Source organism: Eptesicus fuscus, chromosome 2, assembly GCF_027574615.1.
Source record: "Eptesicus fuscus isolate TK198812 chromosome 2, DD_ASM_mEF_20220401, whole genome shotgun sequence".
Lineage (NCBI taxonomy): Eukaryota > Metazoa > Chordata > Mammalia > Chiroptera > Vespertilionidae > Eptesicus > Eptesicus fuscus.
The window spans coordinates 42627990-42647816 of record NC_072474.1 but is presented as its reverse complement, the minus strand read 5'-3'; the positions used below and the strand labels follow the sequence as shown (position 1 = coordinate 42647816).

Below are 19827 nucleotides of genomic sequence, written 5' to 3'. Positions count from 1 at the left end.
GCGTTGAGGTTTGCTTCTGTTCAGGAGTTCTCACATTTTGCACTTCTTTTCCTTGGGCCTGTTGGCAATCCAGTCCCCAGAATCCGTTTCAGAAACTGGATTTAGAAGTGGGCCACGCGGCTTTGGTTTTAGATTTCTAAAGCAAACGTCTGGTTTCCAGGGCACCACAAAGGAGCTTTCAGTTCCCGGTTTCGGCCTCCGTGTTTGGGAATAGCAGAATCAGGAAGTACTAAGCCAGGTACTTCTGCTTTGAAGACACTTGAAAATGGGACATAGCTCTCAAGTGGTTGTTTCTTTCCTGTTAATTCCGTAAAAAATAAAGCCCTTCTCTTTCCCTTCTCACCTTATTCGTATTCAGATATATGTTCTCTAATAAAGATGCCAGTAATGAAACCACTATAAAATAAAAGTTTGATCAAAACATTAGACACAAATTGAGGCCTTTGAAAATGTAATGTATGCCGATTTAATCAGTACAATTCAAAAATTCAGAGTTCAGTAGGATTTCAATACTGATGCCACAAGATCATTTTTAGAAGAGGGAATTTATGCTATATTGTTCTTTCAGTTGGTTGTTGCTTTGAGATTAGAAGAATTCAATCTATTTTTGCTCAACAGTCCCCTACATGCAAGTTTGTAGTTTCAAAAACTTAGTCCACCAACAAGTCATTCCTAAGCATTTTCCTTAAAGTGTGTCTCTTTTTAAAAAAAATATATTTATTTTTTATTAATTTTTTTACAGAGAGGAAGGGAGAGGGATAGAGAGTTAGAAACATCGATGAGAGAGAAACATTGACCAGCTGCCTCTTGCACACCTCCCACCGGGGATGTGCCCGCAACCAAGGTACATGCCCTTGACCAGAATCGAACCTGGGACCCTTTCAGTCCGCAGGCTGACGCTCTATCCACTGAGCCAGTCCGGCTTCGGCTAAAGTGTGTCTCTTAATATGTTTCCCTAATATGTGTAAGTAAAATAGCTGTCAATTTTCTTTTACTTAGTAGAATTTTTTGCTGCTAAAGTTGTCAGTTATGTCATGCTTATGCTAAAAGTAAACTACATTTGTTGAACTTTAGTGTTTTTTTAAATTTATCTTTATTATTGACAGTATTATAGATATCTCCCTTTTTACCCCCATTAACCCCTTCTACCCGGCCGCCATGTTGCCCCCCAACCCTCATAGGCCTTCACAACACTGAACTTTAGCGTTTTTCTTTTCTGTGTCTGGAATTTACTCTGAATAGAAGAGAGACTGCTTGGGCCAAAGACGTGCTTTCTCCTTTAATTTAGAGCCAAGTTTATTCATATATGTGTGAAAAGAAATTTTCTAGCTGCCAACCTGAGGATCTTAATTTGTTTGAATCTTCACCTGATTGTTGCTGACTTCCTCTCCATTATTACCTGAGATTTTACCATGTCAAAACTTGTGGTCACACAGCTGGCCACATATTTTAGTCATATCTACTGCTTTGGCCACAACCCATCATCAGAAAGGTGCTGGGGAAATCACACTAATTTTCCATTTCATTTTTGAGGTAGAATTGGAGCGTATGTTTTAGGAACTAGTGGAGTAATTTTTATAACCTGTTTTGAGCATCCCGGCTGAATGAGAAATCTCTCTCTCAAACTCCTTCCTAGTTATGGGAAACGTCATTGGTAGTAGCTCTTTTCCTCAGCAAGGCTGCAGAGTGCATGCTTTACCTTCTTAGTTTTCTCTACAGCTGAACTCAGAACACTGGAATGAGTATAATTGACTCATATAATTCCTGCTTATCACTTCCCCTTGTCCAGCACCTGGAGCACAGCTCAGACCTCTCTGGGGCCTGGGGTTGAATCAAAACGGGAATCATCTTTCACTCAACCAAATGGAGAGCCTCGGCAGTGTCTATCCCCTGTCCCTTTTCGGTGCTAAAAAAGGCAGAGCCTGAATAGCAAGCCTTTGAAAGCAGAGCCTTGCAATAAATACATACTTTCATCAACTCCTCCAGGTGGTGTTCCTCTCTATTTTGACCCCAGAAACCCTGGAATATTCTTAAAGTAGGTACTGGAAATAAGCATCTAAAATTATATTTGTACATGATTCTTTAAGTGAGAAGTCCCAGCAGTTACCTGATATATTTCAGACCTCAGTTTTGTAGAAAACTTAAAATATGTGCCCTGGCCCATGCGACTATGTTGGCCAATGTTTCTCTCTCTCTCTCTCTCTTTCTCTCTCTCACACACACAGTCAGTAAGCATGTCTGTCCTCGGGTTAGGATTAAAATACACATACATACATACATACATACATAAAAATATGCCACATGCGTGAATCTGCCTGTTTGTCCAGAAGTCTGACCATTGCCAGCTTTGGAAGTTTGAGAGCTCTGAAAATGGGAGATGTGGATTAATATAGTGTGTGTACTAGGGAAGTTCCAACTAGTAATTCTAGGGATCCCACTGGTCTCTTAATCCCAAGAGCCCAGAGTTTGTAGACCCACCCCCGAACTACACAACAGAAGAGGAGCTTCCGTCTTCACCTGCAAGTGAGGATACTCAGAACCCTCGATGCCCATTCAGTCCCTTTGCGGCAGTGGTACAAACAGTGCGCTCAGGGTCAACCGCTGGGAACGACTGTCTTAGACCGAGGACATGGATGGTGTAGGATGGGCTCATGTCAGTCAAGACAACAATCTCCACCAAAAATTATAAAGTGAAAAAGGTCTTGTGGTGCTTTTGTTTTGGGGTTTGTTTTTTTGCCTTTTTTGGTCAAGATTGAATAAGGGTAGACTAATCAGTTTATAACTTCATTATTAAATATTCTTAAATGCACAAGGATACCCTGAACATCTTCAACATATTCTCAGAAAATCTCTAGTGTAGTCATAGACAAAATAGCTAACGCTCAGGTTGGCAAAATACTTTTGGATGGTCCCCAAATAAACCTTGTTTCTTATATAACAGGTTTAATGAGTTGTCCCATTTCCCTGTGTGTCCAATTATGTGGCATGACCTGAGCTCATTAGTTAATTCCTCAGTGGCTGTGGGTTGCTTATACCTTTGATATGTTCTCGAGAGGTTTTTATTAATGCCCTGAGTTGACTGAAAACAGAGAGGCTCATTGAATTTTCTCTCAAAGAGTGACTTTTTTCGGAGAGGTGGTTTTCTAGAACCCTCAGTCCCCACAAACTCAACTCGTTTTGGGCCCAGCCCACCCAGACTGATTACAGCATGTGAAGACTGCGTGCAGTGTCTCTGGGGAATTGTAGGGAGGGGCGGCTCAGAAATGAGCTGTGAAACTATGGTCTGTTAATGCCATTCTGTGTTACCTTTTGTTCTGTTAAACACTCTTTTGTATAACATTAGGAACAGAAGCAGCGAGTAACCTTGTTTTCCCCCATCCCTCTTATTCCCTCAGGTCAATAGTGGGGCGCAGGTTCTTTTTTATCATCGGAACATTATACCTGTACCGCTGTGTTACCATGTACGTCACTACGCTGCCTGTGCCTGGCATGCATTTCCAGTGCGCTCCAAAGGTAAGCACCTCTGATTGGAAACACTTATTAAACATCTGCTCTCTGTTATGGTCTTTCACATGTTAACTGAAATATTATATAGGACTAGAGGCCTGGTGCATGAATTCATGCACCAGTGGGGTCCTTTAGTCTGGCTTGTGGGATCTGGCCAAAACCAGCTCTCTGACATCCCCTGAAGGGTCCTGGATTGCGAGAGGGCACAGGCCAGGCCGAGGGACGTGGGAGGTTGGCCAGCCGGAGAGGGACCGCAGGAGGGCTCCAGGGCATGTCCCGTCCGTCTCACTCAGTCCCGATCCGCCAGACCCCAGAAGCAAGCTAACCTACCGGTTAGAGCGTCTGCCCCCTGGTGGTCAGCGTACGTCATAGCGAGCAGTTGAGCAGCCGTAGCATATCATTAGCATATTAAGCTTTGAATGATTGAACGGACGACTGGGCACTTAGCATATTAGGCTTTTATTATATAGGATATTTTCTGTTTAGATTTAGGGGTAAGAAAATTAAAATGTGTTCATAAAATGTATATCTTTGTACATAAAAAGTTCATTTTCTGCTACCTCAAAGTTGCTATTGGGAATCTGACTCCACTGTTGTACCTTTACTTACTTGCCTATGCATTCATTCTGCAAGTGCTCTGCTCCTGTTATGTTCCAGGCACTGTGTAACAACAGTGACTAAAACAGTTCTTCCCCTACAGCTTACATTCTATTGAGAGATGACAACTGATAAATGTATAACTTGTGCCCGGCCAGTGTGGCTCAGTGATTGAGCGTCACCCTATGCACCAAGGAATTGCAGTTTGATTCTGGTCAGAGTCCATGCCCGGGTGTCAGGCTTGATCCCCAGTGGGGGTATGCAGGAGGCAGCAGATTCTCTCTCATCAGTGTTTCTGTCTCTCTATCCTTCTCCCTTTCTCTCTCTATAAAATCAATAAAAACATATTTTTAAAAAGAACTGTATAACTTGTCACATGGTGGTAAGCCAGGCGGCTATCGGATGCATGGTAAACCTGAGTCCGAGAGAAAGGGACTGTGAAGGTAGGTGTTAGTTTGCAGAGGGGTCTGAAAGCTTCTCCAATGAGAAAGCATCTGGGCAGCAATCACATGAGGGAGGGAGCCTGTGGATGGGGTGAGAGCCCCAGGCCAAGGAAGTAGCTCAGTCACAGTGCGTCCGAGAGAGAGCAGAGGCCATGCGGCTGGTGGAACTGTGTAGGTCACGGTGGTGCAGCCACAGATCCCATGGGGCCTTGTGGCCATCGTAGGAACTTGAGAACCATGGTCGTGGCAAGTGAGTAAGAAATGAGGAGTCGTTCCCTTTGGGACATTTTGAAGGTGGGGCCAACTGGTTGTGCTAATAAGTTAGATACGGGTTTAAGAGGAAGAAGTCAAGGATGACCCCAGCTTTTAGCAATTGAAAAGGCAGAGTGGCCTTTTGCTGAGACAGTGTGAGACACTGAAACTGTCTGAAGCAGGATTTACAGCTTCTCTAGGGAGAGTCGTTTCTCGAGAGAGATTTTAATCATCCTGGACCCCAGTGTACCCTGGTTTATAACAAAGGAGACTTACAAATCCTGTCTGTGCTCCCTGGACAAGGGAATGAAGTCTGACATCATATTTCACTGAACACTAAGCAGATGTCCAAGGTGGAAGGAAAAATAGAGTTGTTGTGAAGTAGTCAACAGTCTCCCTCCCCAAATATAGGTGTGGTTTGGGGAAGCTGTAATTTTCCAAAGCCATCAAAGCAGACAGTGTCTGTGATTAAAACAGTGTACATATTGAATTGAAACATTGGCTGATTTTTTAGCGAAGCTAAATTAAGGCACAGGAGAAGTTCAGAAACATAATAAACATTTCTAAGGGGTTATTGCAACGTGTTAAATGAAGAAATGGCCACAGGGGAAAAAGGCATGCATCCTCGTAATGGATGAGGTTTGCAGGGGTGAAACACTATGATTACAGACAGAAAGTATCCTCGGTGGAGGAGCTGCAGTTTTCAGAAGCCACATTAGTAAACATCGCCCTGGATAACCCAGCTACAAATACCGTGGGAGCTCTGGCGGCATCCTTACTAATCAGCCCCCACGTTCCTGAGGTATGAGCAGGCACTCGGTGCCCGCCTTGTGCCTCAGTGAGGCACACATGGTCACTTTGTTCGATAGAAGTGATCGTTGTGTTAGAACAGGAATCAGAATTGCATTCTGCATGTGGCTTCCAGTGCTTCCGTAGATTGTGTTTAGTAATCTGCCTGCCACCTTTGTTGCTGACTCTATAGAACACCCTTCGTGACTGTAGGCAATGACAGAGCTGTGTGTACTGAAAGCACTTGCTATGGGAGGATGTCAGGTCTACTCGCTGAGGCCTAACACAGCTCGCTCCTCGCCGGATGTGGCCGCCCCAGCAGCCAACACTCTGGGTCCCTGGTGAAATCGCGGCTCTCACAGTCTTCCAGCTGCCTTGCCCCATATCTACCCTCTGGTTTCCCTTACGTCCTCTGTTTGTGATTTGCTCTAAGCCACCAACCCAAGCTTTTGTTGGCAGTCACAAAATCTTTGTTCTGAAAAGTGTGTTTAAATAAATTGCGCATGAAATTATGTAGCTCGTTAAGCCCATTTGGCCACGTACAAGAATGTTGGGCTGGCACGGATACGGCCCCTTCCCTGAGAAGCCCCTGGTCCCCCCGGCTGCGGACGCCGCAGCACTTCTGTTCGCCGAAGGGACGTGTGGAGGGGAAGGTTTCCGGTTTGGCAGTCAGACTGGGCTCTCTTGAACCTTATTTATTTTTGTGGAAAATGGGGTGTGGTGGTCACAGTGTGAGGAGTCCTTAAAATCCTGAGCCCCATCTGCTTTGGCTGTTATGATTGATGTTTCTCCTCTCAGCTTTCTACATCTTTAATTCCATAGTCAGGGATGCGGGGTGGAGAACGTCTGGCCAGCAGGCCGGGATCACTGGGTCTGGCCCTGCCACGGCATTAAGGGGGAGTTGTTTGACCACATATAGCAGGCTAATGCTTAAGGTGGTAACGTTGTACGGCCCGCCAGTGATGTTATAAATCTCCAAATGGTCCTTGGCAGAAAAAAGCTTCCCCACCCCTGCAGTAATGGCATACAATAGTGTCTGAAAAGTGAGGAAAGTAATAGGAACTGCGTTCTTATGTGGTGTGTGACCGGGCGTCCAGTGAACTAGAACAGAACTGGAACAGAACGAGGAAACAATCCAGTATTTCCCAAATCTATCCCCCCATTTCCCAGTATTCTTTCTGCACTTTTTTTTTAACTTTTTGTTTTGAGATTCTCTTTATTCTGGGTGTGATCTGACATCTAGGGGTGACACACTGAGGGATGAAGACCTGAGAGAAGACAGCGAGGAGAGAGTGCCCCCTCTGTCCCGTGGAGGCGTATTGAGTCAGGTGCTCTTGAGCTCCATTCACCAGCGTGGCTGAAAGAGAGAGAAGAGAGTGTCTGCTTGTTTTGGCTCCTAGTTTGTGTGTGCCTTGGGGCGTCTAGCCCGGGATGGCTCCAAGTGTTTCTGCTCTTAGAAAACTAGAGTATTGAGTTGGGATGAGTGAATAAATTTAAAAAAAATTATTAGGTTTTGAAATAAAGAGTAATGTGTCCTTTTAAACTGGGAACAGGGCGTATAGACCTTATTTGATCTCAGTGTTGACAGTTGTTGGTACCGGCCGTGTGACACATTACTCAAGGGCTGTGGTTCCTCCGATGAGACACGTGGCAGGATTGTGTCCTCCACAGAGTTGCGTGTGGTTGGCGGCACGTCTCGGAGCTGCACCTGAACCGAGTCCTGAACTGTCAGCTGCCCTGGCCTTCCTCGGGTTGGGCCCTTTGCCGCCTTCTCCAGCCTGTCAGTTCAAGGCAGGACCACCTATGGCATGTTTGCTTTAAGAATTGTCAACTCTTGATGAAAATACACAAGTTCTCTTGGTTTTTTAGTCATCTGCACTTGCCCTAAGCAAACTTTTGACGAAGGTTAAATTTTTGCAAAACCCCAGTCTCCAGCCTGCCCTGTGATCCTGGTTGACGTCTTTTTCTCAACTGCTAACGCGTTGTGGTGTGGGCTTTTTCACAAGATTCACCGAATACGGGAAAGCTCCCCAGACCCATCAGGTTGCTATCCCTGGGGAAAGGTTTAGGCTCCCATTGTGGGTGTTTCAGGCCAGCACTCCTGCCCAGTTCCTGCCGTACTGGGTGGGATGGGTTTCCACGTGCTTGAGGCCACCTTCATTTCCCTGCCCCTAGTCCAGTGATGGGCAACCTTTTGAGCTTGGTGTGTCAAACTTCTCCAAAAAACTGAGCATAACTCGGGTAGTGTGTCACTCTGAGGAAAAAACATTATTTCGCAAATGTTTCATCCTCAGGAGCAGCAAATGTTTCATCCTCGGCATGCGGCCACGTGTCATCAGAAATGGCTACATGTGTCAGTGCTGACACGCGTGTCATAGGTTCGCCATCACTGCCCTAGACTCTCATCCCATCCATCTCGCACGTCTCCCCTCCTTCACCGCCACACATCCACCTGGACTAGACTTCCCTGTCTTTACCACCACACAGCTGAGCCGCCATCGGGGAGAGCTGGCCGTGCTGTGGGGACGGCTGCCCGGAGGGTCAGTGTTGAGTATAAAGGGCCGCCTGTCATTCAGCTATTCCTCAGGTCCTCAAAATAGTCATTAATGCTCTGTCTATAATTCTCTTCTCATGGGCTGTTTCTCGGTCTTATTTCTGAGTCTCACCCTTTATTTTTCTAAACATAGTTTATTCTAAATTGATCTTAAATCCTCCCTCTGGCCTCCCAGAATGTCAGTATTTCACTTTTCCACACCCACCATATTGAGCAACTCGGCCCCCTCCACCTCCTTGTAGGCTTACATTTCAATGGCGATAAGCTTGACTGTTGCCCCAAACTCCTGCCCGGCCCATCACTGTTTCCCGTACCATCATGATGGCTCCTATGTCCTTGCCCCAGGGAGCTCCTTCCCGACCGCAGGTTATGTCTTTGGGGATAGTTTGCCTGATCAGGGCTACTCATTTTTAAAGCTGTCAATACATTGCTAATCCATTATTTCCAAACTTATTTAAAGTGTTGCAGCTTCCCTTTTTAACTGTGTTTGATCAAATCTTAATATAGCTATCTACACACTCGGACTGCCCACTTAACACAAGGTATGAACACACTGTTCAATATTAGTAAGGTGCTATTCAGCTAAATCAAATATTAAGCATCGAAACCATGACATCTCCCGGCAAGGAGGGAAGAACGTAGCTTTGATCTTTTTTAGAACATAGCTGTGGTGAGGTCATTGTTATTAATGTTTTTAAAAGCTTTGCTCAAGGATACGACGTCGCCAAAATGTATTATTAGTAACGTATTGAATAATTTAAAACCTGTCACTAAAACTGGCCAATATAATGAATAAAACCCAAGTTTGGGAACGTCCCCCTGGGATTCTTTTTGACTTTTTAAGTGAAAAAGAAAAGTCACAACCTGGTGACCTTTCCAAGTATCACATAAATTAGGCTGAAACACAACTTTATCAGCTTGTAAATTTTCCTCCTGATCTTCTTGGGTCCTTCAGCTCAACGGAGACTCTCAGGCAAAAGTGCAGCGGATCCTGCGGTTGATTTCCGGTGGAGGATTGTCCATAACGGGATCGCACATCTTGTGCGGAGACTTCCTCTTCAGCGGCCACACAGTTGTGCTGACGCTAACTTATCTGTTCATCAAGGAATGTAAGTAACTCATTCCCACTGGATGGGTTGTTGTCGTGGGAGAGGGACCGCTAGGCCCTGAAACCGGTGGGAGCCCTTATTCTGTTAGAATGGATAGGGGTGTGTGTGTGTGTGTGTGTGTGTGTGAGAGAGAGAGAGAGAAAGAGAGGGGGGGGAGGAGAGAGAGAGAGAGAGAGAGAGATTTATTGTTCCAATTATTGTTGCATTCATTGGTTGCTTCTTGTGTGTGCCCTGCCTGGGGATCAAACCCACCGCTTTGGTGGGATGACGCTCTAACCAGCTGAGCTACCTGGCCAGGGCTGGCTTGAGGTTTTTTAAATTGTGTTAAGTTTACATACAGCAAGAAAAGAATTACATTCTCCTTGTTCCAGTCTTTGATGGGAAGTAAAATGGCAAATCTGTCATCTTAATACAACTCAGCTTTAAAGTCAGCTCTCCACACAAACAGGGCACTCCATGTTTATGCCCGTCTCCTGTGCAGTTGGCAAAACAGTACTTTCTAAATTATACGTGTGCTGTTGTCCTGAGTAAGCAGTGGTTCCAGTGGTCTCTCTGAACAGCCTGCTTCTGGAGTTGGATGCATCGTTTATGTATTTTTTGCTTTCCCGTCTTTTGACCAATCTGGACTCTCTCCTCATTTGTCCCGTTGCCGTGAGTGGATTTGAATTCAGTCATGCGAGCAGACGAAGACGTGGGAGCAGGACCACTTTGAGGTTAACAAGAGAGGGCTTCACCCCGCGGTGCAGATATTATCATTGGGCCTGGGTTCCGATAAAATCAGCCTGGCTCCTGGTACTCTGTCCTGCTGGTCGAGAAGACATTTTTGTTAACCTTGCTACCACACAAAGTCCATTGTCTCTATTCATTGACAGCTGGGCTAGGATCCCACAGACAGTGGAGTTATTAATAATTGTGTCATCAACTTTTAGACCTGCTACCTGTGGCGCCCCCTCCCCCTTCCTTCCTACCCGAGCGAGCCCTGGGCTGTTCACAGCCACTCGTTTTGGGTTATTAGTTTTCTGGACTAATGAAAACTAATTAGTTCTCTGGACACTTGTTGACCTCAGAGCATTCTGATGAAGGCCAGTAGGAGAGACCAGTCATTGAGCTCCTCTCCGGGAACCTCATTACTGCAGTTTTCTCCCGTGCAGACTCGCCTCGCCACTTCTGGTGGTATCACTTAGTGTGCTGGCTGCTGAGCGCCGCCGGGATCGTCTGCATTCTCGTGGCTCACGAGCACTACACGGTCGACGTCATCGTTGCCTACTACATCACCACGCGGCTGTTCTGGTGGTACCACTCCATGGCCAATGAAAAGGTGAGAGCGCTGAGACGGCCCTCGGATAACCTCTTCACATGCAAGGGAGCCCTTGCGTACCGCGGGGTTTCGGCGGCTTATGGGAATGACTGCTGTTGCCGTCCAAGTGTGTGGTCAGCTCAGTCCAGTTCTTGCACTTACATCCATTATTGCGTTTTAAAATAAAGAATATCACAGGTATAAATAACAGTTAAGAATAGAAATGTTAACACCTAATGAGAGAGCACAGTGTTATACTAATTCAACTACTGTAATTTATGTGAGAATTAAAGAAGTGCATATGCTAAATGAAAATGCAGGCACCTTCTCGGTAGCAGCACTGAGGTGCAGCTGGGTAACACCCCTGCCTTCAGAGAACTTAAGCTTGAGAACAACTTGGCAGCTCTTTTTGGAAGTCGGGCAAATGAAGTCCCTTAGGAATAAGCGGATTCAGTGCATCTTCCGGTGACGTGGTGCTCTATGGCTTCTTTCTTACCCTGATTGCTGCTGCGTCCTGTTTCCAGATGCACCTTTTTCTCCTCCCGCACGTTCTGAGGGAGCTGGCTCCGATGCCACCTCTTCTGGGAAGCCTTCCGGGCTCCGCTCTCTGCCTCTAGTCCCGAGGTGGAATTGTTCCTCCCCTCCCCGTGCTTTCCCAGCCTCGGTGCGTGTCCAGCAGTTAGTCTGTGTGCCATGACCTGCCCTGGGGTGGTCTTGCCATTTTGTCTGCTGCACGCAGAGTTTAGAGGGTTTGGGAGAGATTGAAATGTGTCCTTCCCAAAGGCTCTAAGTCCAGTTCTCATGTAGAGGTGCCCACTAATAAAGGCCCTCTCTAGGATCTGTCTTGTAGCCCTGTTTCCGGTTTGTGGTCTCCTGTTGCCATCTTGCATTTAGTTGTCCGCTGACACCACGGAACCAAACTTGTGTCTTTCCTCTTAAAAGCGCTCAACCTTGTGAGCTCTCCTCTCACTCTGCCGTCTTCCCTGACCCACAAATCTGACCACTCAGTTCCTGAAAATTGTTCCTCCTGGGTAACTGCCACCTGCATTCCTCAGTCTCCGTTGTCACTGGAATTGCAGGCAGGCCATTGGCATAAGCCACAAGAGGGAAGACAGGGGTTGGGGGCGGGGGGGATGGGACCAGGTCACATCCGAGTCGGGAAGAGGCTCGGACAGTATGCCTTGGGACCCGGATGCTGCTGATCCTCTGCTGTTACAGCAAGTGGCAGTTTAATGAATGGGGAAAATCAGGATGCATGAAAAATATGTCTCATTTTACTTTCCCCCCGCCTTTTACAGAACCTGAAGGTCTCTTCACAGACTAATTTCTTGTCTCGTGCGTGGTGGTTCCCCATCTTCTATTTTTTTGAGAAAAACGTACAAGGCTCGATTCCTTGCTGCTTCTCCTGGCCGCTCTCCTGGCCTCCTGGCTGCTTCAAGTCTTCGTGCAAGAAGTACTCGCGGGTTCAGAAGATTGGGGAAGACAATGAGAAATCTACCTGAGGAGCAAAGCAAAGGCTTCAGCTCTTTTACCAAAAGAGGTATCGCTGTAACCAAAGGTATAGTTTTGTTTTTTTATTTTAGGAGAACTGACTGGTAAATGAAGAAGTGGACCAAATTTTGTGTAAATGATTAGAAAGATGAACTGGTTTTTTATGCCTCCTGAGAAAGTCGTATTCTCCTGTGGCTCTTCCTTCACGGAGACAAGCCCTCCCTCCACCGGGATTTCCTGACGCGCTTGTAAAGAGGTGCCAAAGAACACGTCCGCCTTTCCTTAGTCTTTCTCCACTAAAGCATTTTTTTCAGGATTTCTTTTCCTCCAAGGTCAGAAGAATTTGCCAATGTTTTCAATAAACTATCTGGACGGACACAACTGCTGTGTAACTAGCATAACCTAATGTTGAGAGTGGATTTGAGCATTGGGCCTCTTACTGAGGGGGGGACGCAGGGGTTGTGAGTAAACCTCGGGTGAACTTACTCTCCCTGTCCTGGGGAAGGTCAGGGTCAGGTCTGCGAGTACGTACTGCTGCTACCACCCAAGGTACTATGTGTCACTTTCACTTTATTTTTTTTTAAATGATAATTTTATTTAAAACATTAAAGAAACGTGATCTAAGTAAATATGGAAGTAGTTGACCCACCCCACAGATTTTACTTGGGTGTAAATATTTAATTGTCAGATCTCTGTGACAGATGCTCAGGGAGCAGGGCTGTTCCTGCTCACAGTGGTCCTTGTTTGCACCCTGGCCTGCTGTCTGCCCGGTACATTTGCACCTGCTACCCCAGGGCGGTCGACTGCCGAGCACGGGCTGAAAAACGTGTGTGAACTGTTGCTCGTGCCACACGGGGAACCAGCCTGCATTTCTCGCCCAGGTCCCCCCTGGGTGAGGGCTGTTTCAGAGCTGCTCGTTGGAGCTCAGAAATGCAACTGGTCACATTTCACTAAACCCACTTCTTTCTAGTTACATTCTGCTTCATGGAAAAAGCAAGACGGAGTCCAAAAGTTTAATGAATGCATCCTTGCCTTTTTGCAAGAGGCCCAGCTTCTTGTAAATGGAGTGTTTATAGGAAGGAAGGACTAAGGAGACATACCACGATGAAGTCAGTTTACTCTGACCCTGGAATCACACCCCGGTGCTGCACTCGAACCTGCTGTTGGAATCCAGCTGTTGGTGCAGCTAGTCGATCAAGGGGGCTTGTCGTTTCTAAAGTTCTTTCAGGTGATGCAAAAAAGATGGACTTGATCAGATTTAATGCTGTCAGAGTTAGTGCATTGTTTCATGCTGTTGGGACTGTGGACAGTTCTTAATTTATTACAACTTCTAGGACCTTAGGAAAAGATCTAAAGTTACACAGTCATCAACACAGAGAAGAGAGAGGCCAACTCTGAGGGAAGGCGGTTACATTTACATTGAAGGTAAAAAATTTCCCACCACTTAGAATGAAAACAAAAAACAAACAACAGAAACCACCCCTGAACGTGTCATGAACTAGTCAGCCCTGATTGGATATACAAAATGGACCTTTAAATTACTTGAGGGAAGCACAGTACAAACTTAAATGTGTTCAGGAAGGGTCATTATCCTTTGGTGCTAAAATTCTCTGTGCTTCCAGTGTAGCTCCTGCCCTGTGTACTAGAAGAATCACTAAAGGACACGTAGTTGAATTCAACACCAGGAAGAAAGAGTCTCTAATCTGGTATTTAAAACAAGAAACAAAACCCTAAACCTTCTTGACAGGTTTTGAAATGCAAGAAGTTTTTCTCGTATTTATCATTAAGCCAGTAAGAAACATAACCATACCTTACCAGATGTTTAGCTAGAATTCCACATGATTTTCGCCTACTAAATATGGGCACTTGTGAAAACACAAGGTGTTCTGTGTGAAGACACGGAGGTTAAATTCCTGCTGTCTGATTGTGAGGAAAAACATCTGACTCGGAAGCCTGGGCTTTGCTCTCCTGACACCGGTCCATTGAGCCTCTGATTTAAATGAGGCAACCTGGCCTATCTGAGAGCCTTAGTCCTACATCGTAGAGCCCACTCTTCATCAAATTAAATTAGGGAACGTATTTAAGCTTTCAAAATCCTGGTGCATTGATTGCTGGAGGCCCTCGAAATAGTGAAACTTGCATTTTAGTCAAGTAACAAGTTTTGTTCTTAAATAATGCCATCACCTTTTAAAGAACGTGTAAAAAAACTTCTGACTCCACCTGTGGACACTGCTGCCCCCATGTTCCTTACAGTGTGTGCCGTAGCTGTCTCATAGACGCTGCAGAAGCATGCGGTACCAGAATAAGGGTGAAGGGGAAATATCAAGTTTCAAGGTGGGAAGGTGAGAATAGTGAATCTCATTTACATTTAGGAAAGCAAACTTGAGATCTAACCCAACATGCCACTTTGGAATATGAAACATGAACAATTAATTACTAGACTTAGGGTGGTGATCATTTCACAGTAATAGAAATAGCAAATCATTATGTTGTAAACCTGAAACTAATACGTCCCTTATATCTCTGTTTTAAAAAAATTTCGATCTTGTCTTTGAAACAATAAACTTTTGGAGCTCCTTTTCCTTGCGCTAATCAAGGCATAACATCTTACCGATTATTGTTTTTGTGAACTAGTGCTCCTCTTGGACGCTTTTCCTATAATTTAGTCCTTTGTGCAGTATCTATAACATATAATTCCTTGAAATTATACCACTTTTTTCCTAAATTCTTTGAAATGGAAATGAATTCCTCTCATAATTTTGGAGCTCCTCCAACTAGCTCTGGAAATAAAGCATTCTTCCTCAAGTCCAATGGAAGTAATTTGGAATTTTTAATGTAATTTACTGGCATCTTGGAAAACAAGTTTTGCTGTGGAAGGAAGGCTGTTTTGAGTAAGGGCGAGTCTCTAGGCTGCTTTATGGATGACTTTGCATTTGGTTCTTGGCTGTATACCAGCGCCCCCTAGTGGAAATATGTTATATGACTTTGAACACGCAAACCTGCCACTTTTTAAAGTGTATTTTCAAGTTTTTTAAAAGGCGTATGTTTTTTATTTATTTTTTGCCAATAATCTTGAAAGCATAATGCAAAAGGAATTATGTTAAAGGTATTTTAAACCTTTCCCAAAGGGAAAATGTACTTAGATCACAGGGAGTTACAATTCTAATCTTTTATCCATTTGATTAAAGAAAATTTGCAGACCATTGTTACCTCTCACCATCACAATCATTAATGTCTCCCTTTATAACTACCGACACTTTGTTTACTTTGAAACACCAAGTTGGCTGCCTTTTTTATTTTACATGTTAGATAGAACTCATGCAGTTTCTTTTTTTATTGAAAGTTCACATCTTGTTCCTTGAATATTTTGAACATTTTTTGAATTATTTTTTTATTGTTTGTTTTTGTTTTGCACTGTAAAACCAATTAAAAATTTAAGCCGGTCTTAGCACACTTCTGTAGTGTCAGGAAGTGTAAGAAGGAATTAAATGTGTTTGCATGTTTAAATCAAGCATATTAAAAGTAATATGCCATGTGTTGAAGGTTTTTCTGTTTGTATAAAGATTCCTAGCATTTTTGTTTAATGTCATTGTGTTGCAATAATTTAACTCATTTGACTTACTTGCTAAAAATATTTTGTCTATTAAGAAGTGCTCTTGACTTCAATACCTAAACACTGAAAATTGTGTCTAAGGTGCCCAAAGATAAGTTTTTCAATAGATTTACACCAGGGGTCCTCAAACTTTATAAACAGGGGGCCAGTTCACTGTCCCTCAGACCGTTGGGGGGGAGTCGGAGAGTGCGGCGCACATTCCACACATGCGCACTGCGGACCCGGGGCCAGTCGGCGGCAAAAACACCCGGCGGGCCCGGATAAATGTCCTCGGCGGGCCGCATGTGGCCCGCGGGCCGTAGTTTGAGGACCCCTGATTTACACCTTGTAAGTTGGGATTTGTTTTATTATTCATTAATTTAATTATGCTGTGTTCTAACTGAATCATGAATGAGACTAGTTCTTTATTCTAGAATTATTTAAAATTGTCCTTTAAAAGAATAAGAGGAAGCTATAAATATAAGCTAATCTAGTTGCCAAGTTGGGATTCATTATTTAATTTACCTCCTATGCAATGATTAATGCTGCAAAATGTATGGTTATGTTATGGTATGTTCGCAAAGGAAATGTTATTACGAGGTTTGAGAGGTGTAGTCTATTGTCTTCTTTCAGAAACTCACTGGACTGTTTCAATGTGTTAAGTGCCTTGTTGTAAAGTAAAATTTTAAGCCTAGAATGCGTTATTTTCCTGACATATATTTTTCATTATGATATATACTGTATGTTATTATAATAGTTTTATTAAATGCTTATGTTTTAATCAAATATGTGAATTTCAGAAGCTCTTTTCTCCTACCCACCAGTACCTTAATCATTGGTCTATCATATGGGATTTGAATTCAGGTCTTTTTTTTTTTTAAAGAGGAAATTATCTTTGTTTAGAAGTATGTTTTCTATGCTTGTGCTTTTGTATTTGTAAAAACATTTCAGGAGGAATTTAGAAGTGTAACTATAGTTCGTACTTCAAAATGCCATTTTACATTTACATTTTAAGTGCCTAATTGTTAGTTAAAATTAATTTATGTTTTTATTCTAAAGACATATGTGTACTTGGTTTCTAATCTCTTTGGCTTTGCTTAAAAAAAAAAAAAAAAAGCAAGAGCCTCTACTTCCTATTTACCCAATAAACCACCGTGACAGCAACAGTATTTTCAAAATCAGTACTACTATTTCTTTCAATTAAAAAAATTGTTTTCTTTAAAGATTTAAAAAATTTAGTCTTATATACTTATTAAAACCACAAATGGGTTATTTTTTTCAAGTACTATTTTTAAAATGAGCTGATAACTTAAACTGAGTGTTATTTTTCCTGCCCTTGGACTTAAGGTGAAAAATACAATTCAGCCCTGGCCAGGTAGCTCAGTTAGTTGGAGTGTTGGTCCGTGCACCAAAAGGTTGTGGGTTCAATCTCTGGTCGGGGTGTGTACAGGAGGCAGCTGGTCAATGCTTTTTTTCCCTCTCTCTCTCTCTCTCCCCCTGTCCTTTCTCTAAAAATCAATTAACTTATCATCGGGTGAGGATTGAAAAATAATCATTCATAACAACATGAGGTCATTCATGGAGAAGAAAAGTCAGTTCCCTGCTCCATGATTCTGATTCTCATTGTTCACAAAGAGACAAAATCATGCTTCTTCGAGGAGAGCAGAGTCCTTCCTGTCAGTCAGAAAGAAATGTCATCTTCATCCCTTCACGGAGGGGGCACCGGGTTAATGTCCTCAACTAAACCCTGACAGGATAGTCATTGCAACAGTGGACTGATGACTTGTCTTTGGACCTTCTGATGAAAGATGAAGGCGTGGTGTCCAAAGACAAATTCAGTAGAATGAAGCGACTAGGGTAAGATAATTAGAGTTCAAAGGCTAAGTTGTGGGATATAGTCCAGGTTACTCTGGATTATCTGGAAACGATAAGAGTAGAGATCAGAAGAGTCTTTTGCCACCTGCACCCAGGCCTCAGGTGAAAAGCTGGTCCCATCCTCCCTTTTGAGAGCTTGTTTGGAGGTTCTAGCAGGGGAGCGCAGCTACTCGTATACCCTTGACCGAAGACCGGTCCTCTCCTCTGGGGGGAAGGTCGTCCTCTTCGACCCAGCGCGCAGCTTCGGGAGGGACGCACATGGATCGGTGAGGGAGTAGGGGGATGCCCGCCTAGCCAGCCAGATCAGCCGAATCAACCCTGGCGATCAATGGGGTGACAGATGTCGCAGCCAGATCGCCCTCACATCCCCATCCTTCCTTTTGAGACGTTAGCACGCCAGTTTTGCTGGCTATAGCCCAAAGAGCGTCCTTATCCAGAGGGCATTGTACAGGGAACTGATGTGCTGCTGCACAAACCTTGACATCTGACATTTCCTTTTCTTCTAGTAAAATACACGAGAATATCAGAAGCATGGCACTAGGTCACTCACTGATACACATTGGAACAGCACGGCTTATGCACTGTGTCTACATGATGCACACATTACTCCATACATCGCCCGTGTGATGAGGCAGGGCATCTTACGGTTTTTATGCTCCACCTACATTCTTTAATCTTCACAAAGCCCTGCAAGGCAGGCAAAGAAGAAGTGGTGACCCCATTCTGTGAGATGGAAGAGTTGCTAGTGTCAGAGCTTGGAGCCCGCGTTCTGTTTTCTCTGTTTGGCGGCCTCCCTGTCATAATTACTGGGGTTGCCACCCCAGTTTGTTAAAGGTGCTGTTGTTTGTTTGTTAGGGGAGTTGATTCCCTTTCAACCAGTTAGTTTGTTTAAGAGGAAGACTGGTCCTTGGAACAAGTTCTTTGTCAAATGCTACTGATTTTTCTTCCAGTTGCAGTTTACATTTAAATAGAGTTTACATCTCAGAGGGGAGGAAAGTCAATGTTTCTGGTGCAAAACAGCATTGAGGGCAAAAGGACCCCCAGTGTTGGACTCACAAGTTTGTCTGAATGGCAAGTATCACGCAGAGCATAGACACAGTTGTGCACTTAGCCTGGCACAGCTTAAACGGGGAGCATAAAAGTGCATAGGCTTTATGGCTCTCAGGACTTCCTCCCAAGGGGATGTCAAAAAGGAGAGATGGATGCCCTGCTTTCAAAGGACAGCACAGCTCTGAGGGAATGGCATGGAATTGGAGCCAGTATAGTCCTGATCGATTCCGGGCTCCCCAAAGGACCAAAGTGAAGCCGTAGGATTGTTTGATCCTGGCATGAACTGGCGAGTTTTCTGTGCTAAAACTCTGGCCAACCCATATGTGTGCTTGCTTCTGGCCAAGTTTCAGGCACACTTTACTTCAGTTGCTAGATCCAAGCACCAATCTCCTTTTCTTTCTAAGTTCCTCAGACAATGTATGTATTTGGGTAAAAGGAAAAGAAGCTGCCATACACGAGGCACTGCTAATAGGTTTCCCCTCACCTGACATGCACAGCAGCCCTGCCAGGTGAGTCTCATAAGCTCCGTTCACAGGTGAGGGGACTCCAGCAGAGAGGTGAATGCTGGGCCAGGAGCACAGATGCTGATCCCAAGAACGCCCAGGCCGTCGTTTTCTCGCTGCGCAGTGTGACAGAAGTCACCCAGGTGCAAGGAATGCATGCAAAGAAGACGTACCTCCTCCGGAAGTCTTGACCACCAGGTTTTGTGTTGAGAGCAAGGCTAAGGGGTGCTGGCCACTGAGCCCTCTGAGATCCTGTGCCCCACACGTAGCAGAATTCCTGTTTCCACGTGAACTCCAGTCCTATCACCCATAAATATGTGCTTTTCCTCTTTATATTCTCATGCCTTGTAATTGATGTGTGATGAGTGGGGCAAAACTGTTGTTCCCTTCATTCATCACATAGCTGCCTGAGGCCATGGCAGAGGATGGCAGAGGGACGCTGGGCCCAGGGGCGACTAAACGCCCAGAGCACACACCCCACATCTCCAGGAATGAGATCTTTGCTGGGAGATGGCACTTGTGAACCTATTTTTTTTATCTGGTCAGTTTCCTAGTTCATGGTTTGAAGACAATGTTTCTATCTGACACTGGGGAAAAGACATCCCCTGATGTCTTTGGGAAACGGCACGCTCTTAAACAATGATCATTCATTTCTCTCAGTCCTGGCGGCAGGGGAGCCTGAGACCAGGGTGCCAGCACGGCCAGGCTCTGCGGAGGGCTCCCTTCCAGACTTCCTCACACCCGGGGAGAGATCTCTAGTCTCTTGCT

At 44.6% G+C, this 19827-nt stretch overlaps 1 protein-coding gene across 8 annotated transcripts in view; it reads left to right on the top strand.

Annotated features, from left to right (window-relative positions):
- The window catches only part of SGMS2 (sphingomyelin synthase 2), a 90859-nt gene extending 74059 nt beyond the window's left edge, over window positions 1–16800 (top strand). For all 8 annotated transcript variants that reach the window (XM_008150257.3, XM_028158618.2, XM_028158619.2 and 5 more), the window contains 4 exons: window positions 3396–3513; window positions 9098–9251; window positions 10403–10569; window positions 11847–16800. In XM_008150257.3, coding sequence (XP_008148479.2) covers window positions 3396–3513; window positions 9098–9251; window positions 10403–10569; window positions 11847–12050 — 643 coding nt within the window. In that variant the 3' untranslated portion in view covers window positions 12051–16800. The remainder of the gene's footprint in view (window positions 1–3395; window positions 3514–9097; window positions 9252–10402; window positions 10570–11846) is intronic.
- Window positions 16801–19827: the final 3027 nt, after the last annotated feature.